General features: G+C 47.0%; 1 protein-coding gene across 2 annotated transcripts in view; it reads left to right on the forward strand.

Moving 5' to 3' along the window:
* The window catches only part of LOC115113649 (unconventional myosin-Ie-like), a 76,543-nt gene that overhangs the window by 41,289 nt on the left and 17,304 nt on the right, over positions 1-17,950 (forward strand). For both annotated transcript variants that reach the window (XM_029641535.2, XM_029641536.2), the window contains exons 9-19: positions 4,014-4,146; positions 5,423-5,619; positions 5,727-5,807; positions 6,559-6,645; positions 6,761-6,847; positions 7,733-7,900; positions 8,499-8,584; positions 9,946-10,027; positions 10,441-10,547; positions 11,251-11,349; positions 14,936-15,080. In XM_029641535.2, the coding sequence (XP_029497395.1) occupies positions 4,014-4,146; positions 5,423-5,619; positions 5,727-5,807; positions 6,559-6,645; positions 6,761-6,847; positions 7,733-7,900; positions 8,499-8,584; positions 9,946-10,027; positions 10,441-10,547; positions 11,251-11,349; positions 14,936-15,080 (1,272 nt within the window). The remainder of the gene's footprint in view (positions 1-4,013; positions 4,147-5,422; positions 5,620-5,726; positions 5,808-6,558; positions 6,646-6,760; positions 6,848-7,732; positions 7,901-8,498; positions 8,585-9,945; positions 10,028-10,440; positions 10,548-11,250; positions 11,350-14,935; positions 15,081-17,950) is intronic.

The raw sequence follows: 17,950 nt of genomic DNA on the forward strand, positions 1-17,950 counted from the left end.
CTCTCTCTCTCTGCCTCTCTCTGCCTCTCCCTCTCCTGCCCTCCTGCCTCTCCCTCTCCCTGCCTCCCCTCTCTCTGCCTCTCCCCTCTCTGCCTCTCTCTGCCTCTCCCTCTCTCTGCCTCTCCTGCCTCTCCTCTCTCTGCCTCTCTGCCTCTCCCTCTCTCTGCCTCCTGCCTCTCTCTCTCTCTCCTCTCCTCTCTCTCTGCTCTGCCCTCTCTCTGCCCTCTCTCTCTGCCTCTCTCTCTGCCTCTCTCTCTCTCTCTGCCTCTCTCTCTCTCTCTCTCTCTCCTCTCTCTGCCTCTCTCTCTCTCTGCCTCTCTCTCTCTCTCTCTCTCTCTGCCTCTCTCTCTGCCTCTCTCTCTGCTGCTCTCTGCCTCCTCTCTCTGCCTCTCCCTCTCTGCCTCTCTCCCTCTCTCTGCCTGCCCCTCTCCTCTCCTGCCTCCCCTGCCTCTGCCTGCCCCTCTCTCTCTCCCTCTCTCTGCCTCTCTGCCTCTGCCTGCCCCTCCTCTCTCTGCCCTCTCTCTCTCTCCTCTCTCTGCCTCCCTCTCTCTCCTGCCCCTCTCTCTGCCTGCCTCTCTCTCCTCTCTCTCTGCCTCTCTGCCTCCTCTCTCTCTGCCTCTCTCTCTCTCTGCCTCTCCCTCTCTCTGCCTCTCTCTCTCTCTCTCCCTCTCTCTGCCTGCCTCTCTCTCTCTCTGCCTCTCTCCCTCTCTCTGCCTCTCCCCTCTCTCTCTGCCTCTCTCCTCTCTCTGCCTCTCTCCCCTCTCTCTGCCTCTCTCTCTCTCTCTCTTCCTCTCTCTCTCTCTCTCTCTCTCTGCCTCTCTCTCTCTCTCTCTCCTCTCTGCCTCTCTCTCTCTCTCTCCCTCTCTCTCCCTCTCTCTGCCTCTCTCTCCTCTCTCTGCCTCTCCTCCCTCTCTCTGCCTCTCCTCTCTCTCTCTCTCTCTGCCTCTCTGCCTCTCTCTGCCTCTCCCTCTCTCTCTCTCTCTCCTCTCTCTCTCTCTCTCTCTGCCTCTCTCTCTCTGCCTCTCTCTCTCTCTCTCTCTCTGCCTCTCTCTCTGCCTCTCTCTCTCTGCCTCTCTCTCTCTGCCTCTCTCTCTCCTCTCTCTCTCTGCCTCTCTCTGCCTCTCTCTCTCTGCCTCTCTCTCTCTGCCTCTCTCTCTCTGCCTCTCCCTCTCTCTGCCTCTCTCTCTCTCTGCCTCTCTGCCTCTCCCTCTCTCTGCCTCTCCCTCCTCTGCCTCTCCTCTCTCTGCCTCTGCCTCTCTCTGCCTCTCCCTCTCTCTGCCTCTCCCTCTCCTCTCTCTGCCTCTCCCTCTCTCTGCCTCCCTCCTCTGCCTCTCTCTCTCCTGTCCCTCTCTCTGCCTCTCCCTCTCCTGTCTCTCTCTGCCTGTCCCTCCCTCCTGTCCCTCTCTCTGCCTCTCCTCTCTCCTCTGCCTCTCCTCTGCCTGTCCCTCTGCCTGCCTCCCTCTCTCTGCCTGTCCCTCTCTCTGCCTGTCCCTCTGCATCTCTGCCCCTCTCTGTCCCTCTCTCTGCATCTGTCCCTCTCTCTGCCTGTGCCTCTCTCTCTGCCTCTCTGCCTCTCTCTCTGCCTCTCTCTCTCTGCCCCTCTCTCTCTGCCTCTCTGCCTCTCTGCCTCTCTCTCTGCCTCTCTCTCTCTGCCTCTCTGCCTCTGCCTCTCTCTCTGCCTCTCTCTGCCTCTCTCTCTGCCTCTCCCTCTCTGCCTCTCCCTCTGCCTCTCCCTCTCTCTGCCTCTCCCTCTCTCTGCCTCTCCCTCTCTCTCTCTGCCTCTCCCTCTCTCTGCCTCTCTCTCTCTGCCTCTCCTCTCTCTGCTCTCTGCCTCTCCCTCTCTCTGCCTCTCCCTCTCTCTGCCTCTCTCTGCCTCTCTGTCTCTCTCTGCCTCTCTCTGCCTCTCCCTCTCTCTGCCTCTCCCTCTCTCTGCCTCTCTCTCTCTGCCTGCCTCTCTCTCTGCCTCTCTCTCTCTCTGCCTCTCTCTCTCTCTGCCTCTGTCTCTCTGCCTTTCTCCACCCTGTACTGCACTTGTTTTTATTTTACCAGTGAAACCACAACAGGAGTAATTAGAGGACATAGTTTAGGTACCACAGCAGTAAGTACAGTGTCTTGCAAAAGTATTCACCCCCCCCCTTGGTGTTTTTCCTATTTTGTTCCATTACAACCTGTAATTTAAATGGATTTTTATTTGGATTTCATGTAATGGACATACACAAAATAGTCCAAATTGGTGAAGTGAAATGAAAAGAATAGCTTGTTTCTAAATTTTAAAAAAACTTAAAAGTTGTGCGTGCAATGAAGCCCCTAAATAAGATCTGGTGCAACCAATTGCCTTCAGAAGTCACATAATTAGTTAGATTGCACACAGGTTGACTTTATTTAACTGTCACACGATCTGTCACATGATCGGTCACGTGATCTCAGGGTAGCCTAGTGGTTAGATCGTTGGACTAGTAACCGGAAGGTTGCAAGTTCAAACCCCCGAGCTGACAAACCTGTCGTTCTGCCCCTGAACAGGCAGTTAACCCACTGTTCCTAGGCCGTCATTGAAAATAAGAATTTGTTCTTAACTGACTTGCCTAGTTAAATAAAGGTAAAGTAAATAAAATAAAATATTTACACCTGGTCTGAAAGGCCCCAGAGTCTGCAACACCACTAAGCAAGGGGCACCACCAAACAAGCGGCACTATGAAGACCAAGGAGCTCTCCAAACAGGTCAGGGACAAAGTTGTGGAGAAGTACAGATCAAGGTTGGGTTATAAAAAATATCCAAAACTTTGAACATCCCACAGAGCACCATTTAAATCCATTATTAAAAAATGTAAAGAATATGGAACCACAACACGTTTCGTGTTCGCTAAAAAGCACGTATGGAGACTCCCCAAACATATGGAAAAAGGTACTCTGGTCAGATGAGACTAAAATGTAGCTTTTTGGCCATCATGGGAAACCGCTATGTCTGGTGCAAACCCAAAACCTCGCATCACCCCGAGAATACTATTCCCACAGTGAAGCATGGTGGTGGCAGCATCATGCCGGGGGGGGGTTTCATCGGCAGCTGACTTGGAAACTGGTCAGATTTGAAGGAATGATGGATGGAAATTCTTGAGGGAAACCTGTTTGTCTTCCAGAGATTCGAGACTGGGACGGAGGTTCACCTTCCAGCAGGACAATGACCCTAAGCATACTGCTAAAGCAACACTCGAGTGGTTTAAGGGGAAACATTTAAATGTCTTATAATGGCCTAGTCAAAGCCCAGACCTCAATCCAATTGAGAATCTCTGGTATGAATTAAAGATTGCTGTATACCAGCGGAACCCATCCAGCTTGATGGAGCTGGAGCAGTTTTGCCTTGAAGAATGGGCAAAAATCCTAGTGGCTAGATGTGCCAAGCTAATAGAGACATACCCCAAGAGTCTTGCAGCTGTAATTGCTGCAAAAGGTGGCTCTACAAAGTATTGACTTTGGGGGGGTGAATAGTTATGTACATTTACATTTAAGTCATTTAGCAGACGCTCTTATCCAGAGCGACTTACAAATTGGTGCATTCACCTTATGACATCCAGTGGAGCAGCCACTTTACAATAGTGCATCTAAATCTTTTAAGGGGGGGGGGGGGGTGAGAAGGATTACTTTATCCTATCCTAGGTATTCCTTAAAGAGGTGGGGTTTCAGGTGTCTCCGGAAGGTGGTGATTGATTCCGCTGTCCTGGCGTCGTGAGGGAGTTTGTTCCACCATTGGGGGGCCAGAGCAGCGAACAGTTTTGACTGGGCTGAGCGGGAACTGTACTTCCTCAGTGGTAGGGAGGCGAGCAGGCCAGAGGTGGATGGTAGGCATGTGTAACTCAAATGATTACAACCCCCCCCCAAAAAAAATCTATTTTAATTCCAAGTTGTAAGGTAACAAAATAGGAGAAATGCCAAGGGGGGTGAATACTTTTGTAAGCCACTGTAAACCTGTTTTCCAACCCTGGGTTCATGCCTCCTGTTCTGTCTCTGTCCTCTACCAGCATGCCATGGAGGTGATTGGCATCTCAGGGGAGGACCGTGGCCTGGTGCTGCAGATCGTAGCCGGGGTCCTGCACCTTGGGAACATCAACTTCAGGGAAGCAGGGAACTACGCTGCTGTTGAGAGCGAGGAGTGTACGTACCAACCCTTGTAACTTTGTTTATGTAGAGGGCTAGGTAGAGTTTGTTACTTGCACCAATCCAGTCCTTTAACATCTGAGGGGAGTCAACAGGGTGTGGGATGGGAGAAAGGGGTCAGACTGTCTCTCTGTCTCCAACCTGCAGACTGGCATGTCCCCCTGGCGTTCCTCTCCAGTGTCCTGGGCTGCCCTTTATGGGACGGGTTAGGAAGCACATTTCTCAGCATGCTGCACTGACTGTTTTCACTCCCCAAAGCTTCATTGTGGGCTGCAGCCAAGATCCAGGCCACGCTGAATTACCAGAGAAAATAAAAAAACATTTTCAATGTCTGAGCACATAACATCACAGACTAAAATTACTCAGAGAAATGCAGCCTTTTCCTGCCCCACTCCTACTCTCCCCCCGCCCCTCTCTACCCCTTCCTCCCTCCTTCCCTCCCTTCTTCTCTACTTCCTTGCCCGCCTCACAGCCACCCATCCAGGCTGAATTATGCAATATAGCACCTCTGGTTAGCCAGGGTACAAAGTGGCGTTGTGTAGAGTCTCTGCATTTCCTCTCCCCCTATCTCACTTCCTGTCTGACTGCAATGTGTTTCACATATCAAGACCCCTGGCGCTCCATATAAAACCACACCAACACAAGTCGACATAAACATCTGCTCACGCTCAGCCAAACAAATCCCTGCCTCAGATCCACTAGAAAAAACACTCCCTTGTACTGTACATATAAACCTATAACCATCCATCAGACTGGTATGGATCATTCTTTTGGGTATAGATGAACTGGCTGCTTGTCATTGATACTATCTATATCCTCTTTGAGGGAGAGGGCTACAGTAGGAGATGCAGCATGGTCCTGAGGATAGACTTGGCCTGTGCTGTGTTATGGAGTACAGTCAGTCACACCCTCATTTCCCAAACGGGGGCTATTTGATCCATCTGATGCATTCTCAGACCCAGAGACTGAGAGCAGTTTCCTTCTGGGGGAAGTGACTCAGTGTAATGAGGCAGGGAGGGGCTCTCAGGAGAGTCCTAATGGCCCTCCACATGCTCAGGCCTCTGCTAGGAGAACCCAGTTGTTGTGGCTATGGCAGGGAGGAGTGAGCAATGAGTCATCACCAGACTTGATTGCATTCCGTTTTGTTGTTGAACCCTTTGTTTCATTGTATCCAACATATTCAGAATGTACTGGTGTTTTGTCTCATGAGGGTGTGTGCCACACATCTGTAGAATGTCTCTTTCTTCATTCTCTCTCGTCTCTCTCTCTACAGTCCTGGCCTTCCCTGCGTTTCTGCTGGGGATTGACCAGAAGCGGCTGAAGGAGAAGTTGACCAGCAGGAAGATGGACAGCAAGTGGGGCAGTTCTATGGAGTCCATCGATGTGACACTGAATGTGGAGCAGGCGTGTTACACACGGGACGCCCTGTCCAAGGCCCTGCACTCACGTGTTTTTGACTTCCTAGTAGAGGTATGAATGGACACTCCTTCTCCTTGACCTGTTGACCTTTAGAATACTACCCGGTCCTCTCCCATCTTAAATGGCCAAATGTAACAAAGCATTTTTTTCTGTTTCAGTCCATCAACAAAGCCATCGTGAAGGTTCATCAAGAGTTTAATATTGGTGTGTTGGATATCTATGGATTTGAAATATTCCAAGTAAGTTTTCTGTAGATTTGCCCTTTTATGTTATGATTTACATATGGAAATCTTAGCATAAGGTGATACATGGTCACTACATCTCAATAATCATAGTAAAGTTTGGGTAGTTAAACAGCTTGAAGACACAGGATCAGACTGATTTTGTAAAGTGTCCGGATTATGTCCCATCTCTTGATTGGGACAGCATTCTTTAATGGACTTTTCTAATCTGATTAGCTGTTTGTTTAGGTTGCATTATTGGGGGTCTCACAGATGCCCCCTGAAAAGGACTGGCCTTGATTAAATAATGAAACGGGACAGCTTCAGTGTCGTAGCGTGGCGACAGCCTCAAACCATGATGTACCTGTCCTCTGATACCTAACATGAGCTAATGTAAAGCTGTAAGTTTAGATGGCATACAACTGTTATCTAAACAGTGGTTGGGTCCGTCCACAGTCCTTATGTTAATACACAGGCCTATTACTAACAAAGCACAGAGAAAATAAACCTCAGTGCTCAGAGGGCCTGAGAAGGGAAATATCGGGTTTCTTTAGATAAAACATTAGTCTCAGGTCCCAGGTCTATTGTGGTGTAAAGTACTGTGTAGATGTTTTCCTCCAGCCACTCCAGGCTGACTGGTAGATAACCTCATAAACATGGCCCATTCAGGAAGCCCAGAGGAGTTCCCCAGCTCTCTGTGTCCATACGGATGACCTCACTCTCACAGCCTCTCTGGTTTATCACTAATGCATCATCTCTTTCTGTGTAGAAAAATGGCTTTGAGCAGTTCTGCATCAACTTTGTGAATGAGAAACTGCAACAGATCTTCATTGAGCTCACGCTTAAAGCTGAGCAGGTAATGTTTTGGGCTTTTCACTCATTGTTCTTACACCAGCAGAAGTTACTTGTCTCATGTTTAAGTAGAGAATCATCGTCAGACCAATCCACTCTTCTCCCCCCTCTCTCTCTAGGAGGAGTATGTACAAGAAGGCATCCGGTGGACTCCTATCGAATACTTTAACAACAAGATTGTCTGCGATCTCATTGAGAGCAAACTGGTAAGCAGAGTCCCCAGTGCCCACTATTAATTTAATGCATACCTTGAAGTCACATATAAATGGGAAAACAGGAAACCGTTGTGAAACTGCTTTAGATAGATCTGTAGTTTGTTATGCCTGCCGTCAAAATGCTCCACATAAGAGCAAACACTCTGCCAATTGAGTTACAGTAGGGCCACTGAAGCCTCCCCACTCTTCCCATGACCGGCAGTCTAACATCCTCAAACGTGCCGACATGCCTCTTAATTTGATTTATCCGTCCCGCTGAGAGGCTTAATCCATGAAATCCACAACAAGGGCGACCCTTAAACAAGCTGAGATCTGAGGCAGCCAAGCAGGGAGTCTGTGTCCAGTTTCTGACTACTCTGTTTTAGACCGAGCCCAGTTGGCTACATCTGTGACTGTGGTAACTTTACCACAGCTGCATTTCCACTAGTGACAAAAAAACTGTGTTCTCTGTTTGTGACTTTGCCACAACTAAAGAGCCAGAGACACTGCAATGACTGTTACCAGTGAAGGCCACTGGCCGCCGTGTCCATGGACACCGTGTGGAGCCAGATAGGGCAGCAGTGTTGTGATGACATCATTCAGTGTGGGTGTGTGATGTTCTGGGATGCAACACGGTAGCTAATTGTGAATTGGCTCTGCTGTTATGCTTTGAGCTGGTGGAGTACACAATGAATACTGTAACCCATGTTTTTCACTTTAGTCTATCCCTGACATTGATGTATTTATGTGGAATTCAGAAAGAGTATCTAGTGTGTAAAGAAAGTTTGCATTGTCAGTTATAATCAAGATGGTCATGGGGGATATGTTAATGTTTTAGATCTGATGTGTTGTGGCTGAGGTTATTCTCTGTGCTCATCTCTTTGGTTCTCCTCCCAGAACCCCCCTGGCATCATGAGTATCCTGGATGACGTGTGTGCCACCATGCACGCGGTGGGCGAGGGGGCAGACCAGACCATGCTGCAGAAGCTGAGGGTGGCCATCAACTCCCATGAACACTTCAACAGCTGGAACCAAGGCTTCATCATCCACCACTACGCTGGCAAGGTCTGCAACACTGCAATATACCTCTCTTCTCCTCTCCTTATTCCCCTCTCCTCTCGTCTCTCCCCCTATCTTTCTTTCATTCTGTCTTTCATATTGTTGTGCTCTTTCTTCTTCTCACGTCGTCTCTTTCTCTTCTTCCAGTCCTTTTCTCACTCTTTCTCAATTTCTCTCACCCTTTCATTCTCTTGGTCTGTGCTGTTTGCTTCAAATGTGTTTGGGTCTCAGTCTGGTACACATGCCACAAGTCTTAATAAACCATGTCATAATGGCTTGGAGGGGTCCTGGTCCTAAGTCATCATGGCTTCTTACATTCCTACAGTACCACCCCAGACTATAGTGGCTATACCAATGATCTATACACACTATGTATATGAAGCTGGAGTTGGGAAGCAAGCTTTAAAATGTAACATTGGGGGTCTTGCAGAGAACCTGTCATCAATCGATTCTCTTTTGTCAATGAATTTTTGTTGTTGTTGCTCTTAACATTCTCTGTTAATTTTGATAGTACCGTCAGTTCAGTCCAGGTGCCCTAACTGCTGTCTGAATGGGTTAACTGTGTGCTGTGATCGTCACTAACCCTCTAACATCTCTCCTCCAGGTGTCCTACGACGCAGAGGGCTTCTGTGAGAGGAACCGTGACGTCCTCTTCAGTGACCTCATCGAGTTGATGCAAAGCAGCGAAATGTAAGTCACTCATCACTTATGCGAGCATTAGAGAGCATATGCAGCTAGCTGTTCTTTCTGAGACCGGGCCGAGCATTTTGTTTAAGTCCACAAAGAGACATCTTCTATTGTGATCTATATGAATGGGATGCATCTGAAGGAGACTTGCAGATGACTAGTGTAGCTGGAAAAGGCAGATCAATAGGCGTGTGCAGGGCTGGAGGTGCTCTCCCCTCTCTTGGGGGTTTGCTCAGGACTTCTAAGGTCTGGCGAGTGTCTCACTGTCTCCCTAGGGAGCTACATTGAGGAGTAGACTCCCCTGACCGTCTTGTGCGTTCCTGGGCCTCCTTTGAGCCGCCAGTGGCCATCTGTGCAAACAGCCCCCACAGCCTCTAAAGCGCTTTTGTGTGTAGCCTGCAGGGGGGCCTGCAGGGTGGGCCATGCCAAGACCCCCAAACCCCATTCAGACCCCAAAACTCCCCCCCCCCCCCACACACACACACTTATAGACACACATACACAAATGTGTGGAGGGAAAGGAGCCTCATTCCTTAACGCAGCAGGTCTGCTCAGAGAAGAAAGAAAATATCATTATAGTCAGCTGGACATTGTTAGTGTGCTGCTGGTCCATCTGCACACACAAAGCCCACTGATCCTCCCTTATGTCCACATGGCCTTGATTAAAAAGTTTAAGACCAGACAAATACTCATGCAGGGAAAGATGGTAGCTCTCATGCGTAAACGTTTGCACATTTTGTGTCCTGACAGTCCTTGTATTTGTTTTACGTGACTAATATGTTTGTCAACAACAAATAAATAATTCCTTAAGCAGTAGATTTCTTGAACTTGAACCTTGTTAGTTATTATTTACAACAGGTTTATTTGAGGACTGCAAAATGAGCACTTTGAGCACTTCAAGTGAAACAGAAAGGTTGAGATCAGAACTATTGAGAGGTTCTGGAATCCCAGCAGCTATGTGCTACATTCTGACCAGCACACATCCATCATGGGTTTAGAGACCATGTTGTGAGTGAGGACATTCTGACTGTAGCATGATTACAAGGAATGAGTATGAAGAAAATACCATATTTGCTGGTATAACTTTCCAGTCACAGTGCAATAAAAATGCACATTTCGAGGAAGTGAAAGTCACAGTTTGGCAGGAGAGCAGCTAAAAACCACAGTTATTCAAACTTCAGCTCAGTTCCCCGAAGCTAAACAACAATGTGAGCTGAGCCACTGGCAGCCAGCGCAGAGATTCCACAGACCTGAGTTTGCTGCTTCTAAGAAAACTCAAGTGGAAAAAAGTCTTAGCCTGGTCTTCTATATACGTTGCCAATGTTGTCTATCAGTCCTTATTACACCCTGGTTCTCCTCTACAGAGCTTTCATCAGGGCCCTGTTTCCAGATAACCTCAACGCCGAAAAGAAAGGCCGGCCGACGACAGCGGGCAGTAAAATCAAGGTGTGTTGAGCAGCTGTGAGACGTGTGTTTGTACGCCGTACATCTGTGACATGGGTGTATCTGTGGGCCACGCCCCTACCTGACCTTATCACTCTCTGTCAGGTGCAAATGCAGAGCCTGGGGATGAAAAGCTCATTCACTCCAGTGTTGTTTTAGTGTCGTCTCTGTTCAAGTGATGATAGTTTTAATCAGGGACGTGGTGCCATGTTCTCTCTCTAACACCCATCAGTATCTCTTAAGCACAAAGATACCACCTTGTAATCAGTCGCGTCAGTGCTGTGTCCCTGAACACTACAGCTTGGAGTACAAACAGTGATTCAGCAACAACATGTAGATACAGTTTATATGTTTTAAACACAAACTATTCTTCATCCTCTCCCTCCTCCTCTTCTTCCTCCTACTTCTCCGTTCAGAAACAAGCGAATGACCTGGTCCAGACGCTGATGAAGTGCACCCCTCACTACATCCGCTGCATCAAACCCAATGAGACCAAGAAGCCCAAGGACTGGGAGGAGAGCCGGTGAGTGTCTGAACACTGAAATGTCAGGGAACTGCAAAACACACCTTCTTTGAGATGTGTGTGAAAGTGTCAAACTAAAGCGTTTTTTATTACATCATTTACAGTCCGTTCTGGAGATTGTCAATTGATATTGAGCAGGATATCACATTACTCAACTCAATGTTGTTAGGTCTGCTTGTTGAATCACTCACTGGTATTGTATTTCCCTGTTCGGGCCTCTTTAAAAGACTGGGTGATGGAGGAAGTCTCTGAGACACTCCAACTCCCTCTGTTTTTCCTTCCCGCTCTTCCTTCCCTGGCTGGGTACATGATGTACTGATGCAGGGTGCTGTGTTGTTGGGGCCTAATGGTCTTCCTGTTGTGAGCAGCAGTGAGCTGGGCTCAGGCTCAGGCTCAGGTCGGACTGCCTAATTAGCACCAGAACTGCTGTTTTCACAGGAAGCCTTGGTGCATTCTTTAGTTCCTTACAGTATCCTTAAGTGTTGGAACATATCAATTATGTTATAGCCCCACCATGAGGTTCAACATAAAATAGAATTGATCTATTTAGATTTATCTTAGAAATGGAGGTAGGTAGATGCTAACAGATGAACGTCTTTACTGCTATATCTTTGTGGTGAAGGGTTGGTTGAAGCAGCAGACCAACCTTCTTCATACATCCCAGCCAGACTGACCCTGTATTCCCCTCTCTCTTCTTCCTCAGGGTAAAGCACCAAGTGGAGTACCTGGGCCTGAAGGAGAACATCAGGGTGAGGCGTGCTGGCTATGCCTACCGCAGAGTCTTCAGGAAGTTCCTCAACAGGTAAGGCCCTTCCTTCTGGGGGAGAGTGGCATAACGGAATGAATGAATTCTACACTTTCAGTGTATATCAAATCAAATGTGATTGGTCACATACACGTGTTTAGCAGATGTTATTGCGAGTGTAGCGAAATGCTTGTGCTTCTAGTTTCGACAGTGCAGCAATATCTAGCAAGTAATATCTAACAATTTCATAACATATACCCAATACACATAAATCTAAGAAAAGGAATGGAACTAAGAATATATAAACTCAACAAAAAAAGGAACGTCCCTTTTTCAGGACCCTGTCTTTCAAAGATTATTTGTAAAAATCCAAATAACTTCACAGATCTTCATTGTAAAGGGTTTAAACACCGTTTCCCATGCTTGTTCAATGAACCACAAACAATTAATGAACATACACCTGTGGAACGGTCATTAAGACACTAACAGCTTACAGATGGTAGGCAATTAAGGTCACAGTAATGAAAACTTAGGACACTAAAGAGGCCTTTCTACTGACTCTGAAAAACACCAAAAGAAAGATGCCCAAGGTCCCTGCTCATCTGCGTGAACGTGCCTTAGGCATGCTGCAAGGAGGCATGAGGACTGTACTGTGAGACGCCTAAGACGGCACTACAGGGAGACAGGATGGACAGCTGATTGTCCTCACAGTGGCAGACCACATGTAACAACACCTGCACAGGATCGGTACATCTGAACATCACACCTGCGGGACAGGTACAGGATGGCAACAACAACTGCCCGAGTTACACCAGGAACGCACAATCCCTCCATCAGTGCTCAGACTGTCTGCAATAGGCTGAGAGAGGCTGGACTGAGGGCTTGTTGACCTGTTGTAAGGCAGGTCCTCACCAGACATCACTGGCAACAACGTCGCCTATGGGCACAAACCCCTGTCGATGGACCAGACAGGACTGTCAAAAAGTGCTCTTCACTGACTAGTTGCAGTTTTGTCTCACCAGGGGTGATGGTCGGATTCGCTTTTATTGTCGAAGGAATGAGCGTTACACCGAGGCCTGTACTCTGGAGCGGGATGGAGGTGGAGGGTACGTCCTGGTCTGGGGCGGTGTGTCACAGCATCATCGGACTGAGCTTGTTGTCATTGCAGGCAATCTCAACGCTGTGCGTTACAGGGAAGACATCCTCCTCCCTCATGTGGTACCCTTCCTGCTTGACAATGCCACTGCTCGTTCTGTGTGTGATTTTCTGCAAGACAGGAATGTCAGTGTTCTGCCATGGCCAGCGAAGAGCCCGGATCTCACGTCTGGGACCTATTGGATCAGAGGGTGAAGGCTAGGGAGGAGGAGATGCACTGCAGTACTTAATGCAGCTGGTGGCAACACCAGATACTGACTGCAACTTTTGATTTTGACCCCCCCTTTGTTCAGGGACACATTATTCCATTTCTGTCTGTGGAACTTGTTCAGTTTATGTCTCAGTTGTTGAATCTTATGTTCATACAAATATTATACAAATACAAATAAACGCAGTTGACAGCGAGAGGACGTTTCTTTTTCTGCTGAGTTTATATGTACAGTTGAAGTCGGAAGTTTACATACACTTAGGTTGGAGTAATTTAAAACTAGTTTTTCAACCACTCCACAAATTTCTTGTTAACAAACTATAGTTTTGGCAAGTCGGTTAGGACATCTACTTTGTGCATGACGCAAGTAATTTTCCCAACAATTGTTTACCGACAGATTATTTCACTTATAATTCACTATCACAATTCCAGTCAACTCAGGTGTTGACTGTGCCTTTTTAAACAGCTTGGAAAATTCCAGAAAATGTCATGGCTTTCGAAGCTTCTAATAGGCTAATTGACATAATTTGAGTCAATTGGAGGTGTACCTGTGGATGTATTTCAAGGCCTACCTTCAAACTCAGTACCTCTTTGTTTGACATCATGGGAAAATCAAAAGAAATCAGCCAAGTCCTCAGAAAAAAAATTGTAGATCTCCACAAGTCTGGTTCATCCTTGAGAGCCATTTCCAAATGCCTGAAGGTACCATGTTCATCTGTACAAACAATAGTATGCAAATATAAACACCAGGGGACCACGCAGCCGCCATACTGCTCAAGAAGAAGACACGTTCTGTCTCCTTGTGATGAACGTACTGAAAACTGCAAATCAATCCCAGAACAACAGCAAAGGACCTTGTGAAGATGCTGGAGGAAACGGGTACAAAAGTATCTATATCCACAGTAAAACGAGTCCTATATCAACATAACCTGAAAGGCCGCTCAGCAACGAAGAAGCCACTGCTCCAAAACCGCCATAAAAAGCCAGACTACGGTTTGCAACTGCACATGGGGACAAAGATCGTACTTTTGGTCCTCTGCTCTGATGAAACAAAAATAGAACTGTTTGACCATAATAACCATCGTTATGTTTGGTGAAAAAAGGGGGAGGCTTGCAAGCCGAAGAACACCATCCCAACCGTGAAGCACAGGGGTGGCAACATGTTGTGGGGGTGCTTTGCTGCAGGAGGGACTGGTGCACTTCACAAAATAGATGGCCTCATGAGGAAGGGAAATGCTGTGGATATATTGAAGCAACATCTCAAGACATCAGACAGGAAGTTAAAGCTTGGTCGCAAATGGGTCTTCCAAATGGACAATGACCCCAAGCATACTTTGTGACAAAATGGCTTAAGGAGAACAAAGTCAAGATATTGGAGTAGCCAATATCACAAATCCCTGACCTCAATCCTATAGTAAATTTGTGGGCAGAACTGAAAAAGCATGTGCGAGCAAGGCCTACGAACCAGTTACACCAGCTCTGTCAGGAGGAATCGTCTGACCCACTGGGAATATGATGAAAGAAATAAAGCTGAAATAAATCATTCTCATTACTATTATTCTGACATTTCACATTCTTAAAATAAAGTGGTGATCCTAACTGACCTAAAACGGGGAATTTTTACTAGGATTAAATGTCAGGGATTGTGAAGAACTGAGTTTTTAAATGTATTTGGCTAAGGTGTATGTAAACTTCTGACTTGAACTGTATGAGTCTCTTTCATGTGACACTATCTTCCCTGCCCTCCCAGAATAAGAACAGCGGTTGGTTTCTGTATGCCCCTTTCCCAGTCAGCAGCATAGGTTAGGGCGGTCTCTCTCTCATCTCTCTCAGGAAAAGGACACAGGGTCGGCATTTGCAGGCAGTCGGGAAGTGTTCATTTTGCTAATGTTAGTGTTGGCAGGCTAAAAGGAACAGGCTGTGGGGTGTGCTGAGCCTGCTGATGAGAACCACTGCTATAGAACACAGGGAGAGCTCAGGGCTTCTGTTGTCAGATTTATACACATACTCTATACGAGTCATCGTGAAAAAGCACTGCTGAGTTTCGAGTTTGGTTACTGTATTGTTAGACTTGTGGTGTGGTGAATGTATTTTCTTAATATGCCCCAGGCCTCTTTCTTCTCCCTTGCGTCATCTAGGACAAGGATAGCAATAGTATATGCTTAATCTCTCGCAAATGCTGCAACATGTCCACATTTTTCAAATTAGGGTTTAGTTGTGGATTTTTCTCTCAATTTTTCTCTTCATCTAATTATCTCTCTCCCTCATTATGTTCCTCAGGTATGCCATCCTGACTAAGGAGTCATGGCCTACATGGCGTGGAGATGAGAAGCAGGGTGTTCTTCATCTCCTACGTGCAGTCAACATGGACCAGGACCAGTTCCAGCTTGGACGCACAAAGGTCTTCATCAAAGCACCTGAGTCGGTAAGACCACCCCTCTCTGACCTGCACCGCCCGTCTCTGACTTGCCTACATACAGTTGGACTACTCCTCTCTGACCTGCCTACATACAGTTAGACTACTCCTCTCTGACCTGCCTACATACAGTTAGACTACTCCTCTCTCTGACCTGCCTACATACAGTTAGACTACTCCTCTCTCTGACCTGCCTACATACAGTTAGACTACTCCTCTCTCTGACCTGCCTACATACAGTTAGACTACTCCTCTCTCTGACCTGCCTACATACAGTTAGACTACTCCTCTCTGATATGCCTACATACAGTTAACTACTCCTCTCTGACCTGCCTACATACAGTTAGACTACTCCTCTCTGACATGCCTACATACAGTTAGACTACTCCTCTCTGACCTGCCTACATACAGTTAGACTACTCCTCTCTCTGACCTGCCTACATACAGTTAGACTACTCCTCTCTGACATGCCTACATACAGTTAGACTACTCCTCTCTGACCTGCCTACATACAGTTAGACTACTCCTCTCTGACATGCCTACATACAGTTAGACTACTCCTCTCTGACCTGCCTACATACAGTTAGACTACTCCTCTCTGACCTGCCTACATACAGTTAGACTACTCCTCTCTGACATGCCTACATACAGTTAGACTACTCTTCTCTCTGACCTGCCTACATACAGTTAGACTACTACTCTCTCTGACCTGCCTACATACAGTTAGACTACTCATTACATTTTACATTTACATTTAAGTCATTTAGCAGACGCCTTATCCAGAGCGACTACAAATTAGACTTTCACCTCCATCCAGTGAACTGCCTACAATAGTGCATCTAGGTCTTTTGAGGGGGAGAAGGATTACTTTATCCTATCCTCCTCTCTGTTACCTGACCCTACATACAGTTAGACTACTCCTCTCTGACCTGCCTACATGTTAGACTACTCTCTGACATACAGTTAGACTACTCCTCTCTCTGACCTGCCTACATACAGTTAGACTACTCCTCTCTCTGATATGCCTACATACAGTTAGACTACTTTCTCTCTGACCTGCCTACATACAGTTAGACTACTCCTCTCTGACATGGCACCGCCTACATCTCTGACCTGCCTACATACAGTTAGACTATCTCCTCTCTCTGATATGCCTACATACAGTTAGACTACTCCTCTCTCTGATATGCCTACATACAGTTAGATACTAGACTACTCCTCTCTCTGACCTGCCTACATACAGTTAGACTACTCCTCTCTGACCTGCCTACATATATGCCTACCTACATACAGTTAGACTACTCCTCTCTCTGACATGCCTACAGTTAGACAGTTAGACCTGCTACAGTTAGACTCCTCTCTGACATGCCTACATACAGTTAGACTACTCCTCTCTGACATGCCTACATACAGTTAGACTACTCCTCTCTCTGACCTGCCTACATACAGTTAGACTACTCCTCTCTCTGATATGCCTACGTACAGTTAGACTACTCCTCTCTCTGATATGCCTACATACAGTTAGACTACTCCTCTCTGACCTGCCTACATACAGTTAGACTACTCCTCTCTCTGACCTGCCTACATACAGTTAGACTACTCTGACCTGCCTACATACAGTTAGACTACTCCTCTCTCTGACCTGCCTACATACAGTTAGACTACTCCTCTCTCTGACCTGCCTACATACAGTTAGACTACTCCTCTCTGACCTGCCTACATACAGTTAGACTACTCCTCTCTGACCTGCCTACATTAGACTACTCCTCTCTCTGACATGCCTTAGACTACTCCTCTCTCTGACCTGCCTACATACAGTTAGACTACTCCTCTCTCTGACCTGCCTACATACAGTTAGACTACTCCTCTCTCTGACCTGCCTACATACAGTTAGACTACTCCTCTCTCTGACCTGCCTCTCTGACATGCCTACATACAGTTAGACTACTCCTCTCTCTGACCTGCCTACATACAGTTAGACTACTCCTCTCTCTGACCTGCCTACATACAGTTAGACTACTCCTCTCTCTGACATGCCTACATACAGTTAGAGACTACTCCTCTCTGACCTGCCTACATACAGTTAGACTACTCCTCTCTCTGACCTGCCTACATACAGTTAGACTACTCCTCTCTCTGACCTGCCTACATACAGTTAGACTACTCCTCTCTCTGACCTGCCTACATACAGTTAGACTACTCCTCTCTCTGACCTGGACCGCCCATCTCTGACATGCCTACATACAGTTAGACTACTCTTCTCTCTGATATGGCTACATACAGTTAGACTACTCCTCTCTCTGACCTGCCTACATACAGTTAGACTACTCCTCTCTCTGACCTGCCTACATACAGTTAGACTACTCCTCTCTCTGACCTGCCTACATACAGTTAGACTACTCCTCTCTGACCTGCCTTTTATACAGTTAGACTACTCCTCTCTCTGACCTGCCTACATACAGTTAGACTACTCCTCTCTGACCTGCCTACATACAGTTAGACTACTCCTCTCTCTGATATGCCTACATACAGTTAGACTACTCCTCTCTCTGATATGCCTACATACAGTTAGACTACTCCTCTCTGACCTGCCTACATACAGTTAGACTACTCCTCTCTGACCTGCCTACATACAGTTAGACTACTCCTCTCTCTGACCTGCCTACATACAGTTAGACTACTCCTCTCTCTGACCTGCCTACATACAGTTAGACTACTCCTCTCTCTGACCTGCCTACATACAGTTAGACTACTCCTACCTCCTACATCAGTTAGACTGACACTACTCCTCTCTCTGACCTGCCTTTTATACAGTTAGACTACTCCTCTCTCTGACCTGCCTTTTATACAGTTAGACTACTCCTCTCTCTGACCTGCCT

This window comes from Oncorhynchus nerka, linkage group LG28 (genome assembly GCF_034236695.1).
Source record: "Oncorhynchus nerka isolate Pitt River linkage group LG28, Oner_Uvic_2.0, whole genome shotgun sequence".
Lineage (NCBI taxonomy): Eukaryota > Metazoa > Chordata > Actinopteri > Salmoniformes > Salmonidae > Oncorhynchus > Oncorhynchus nerka.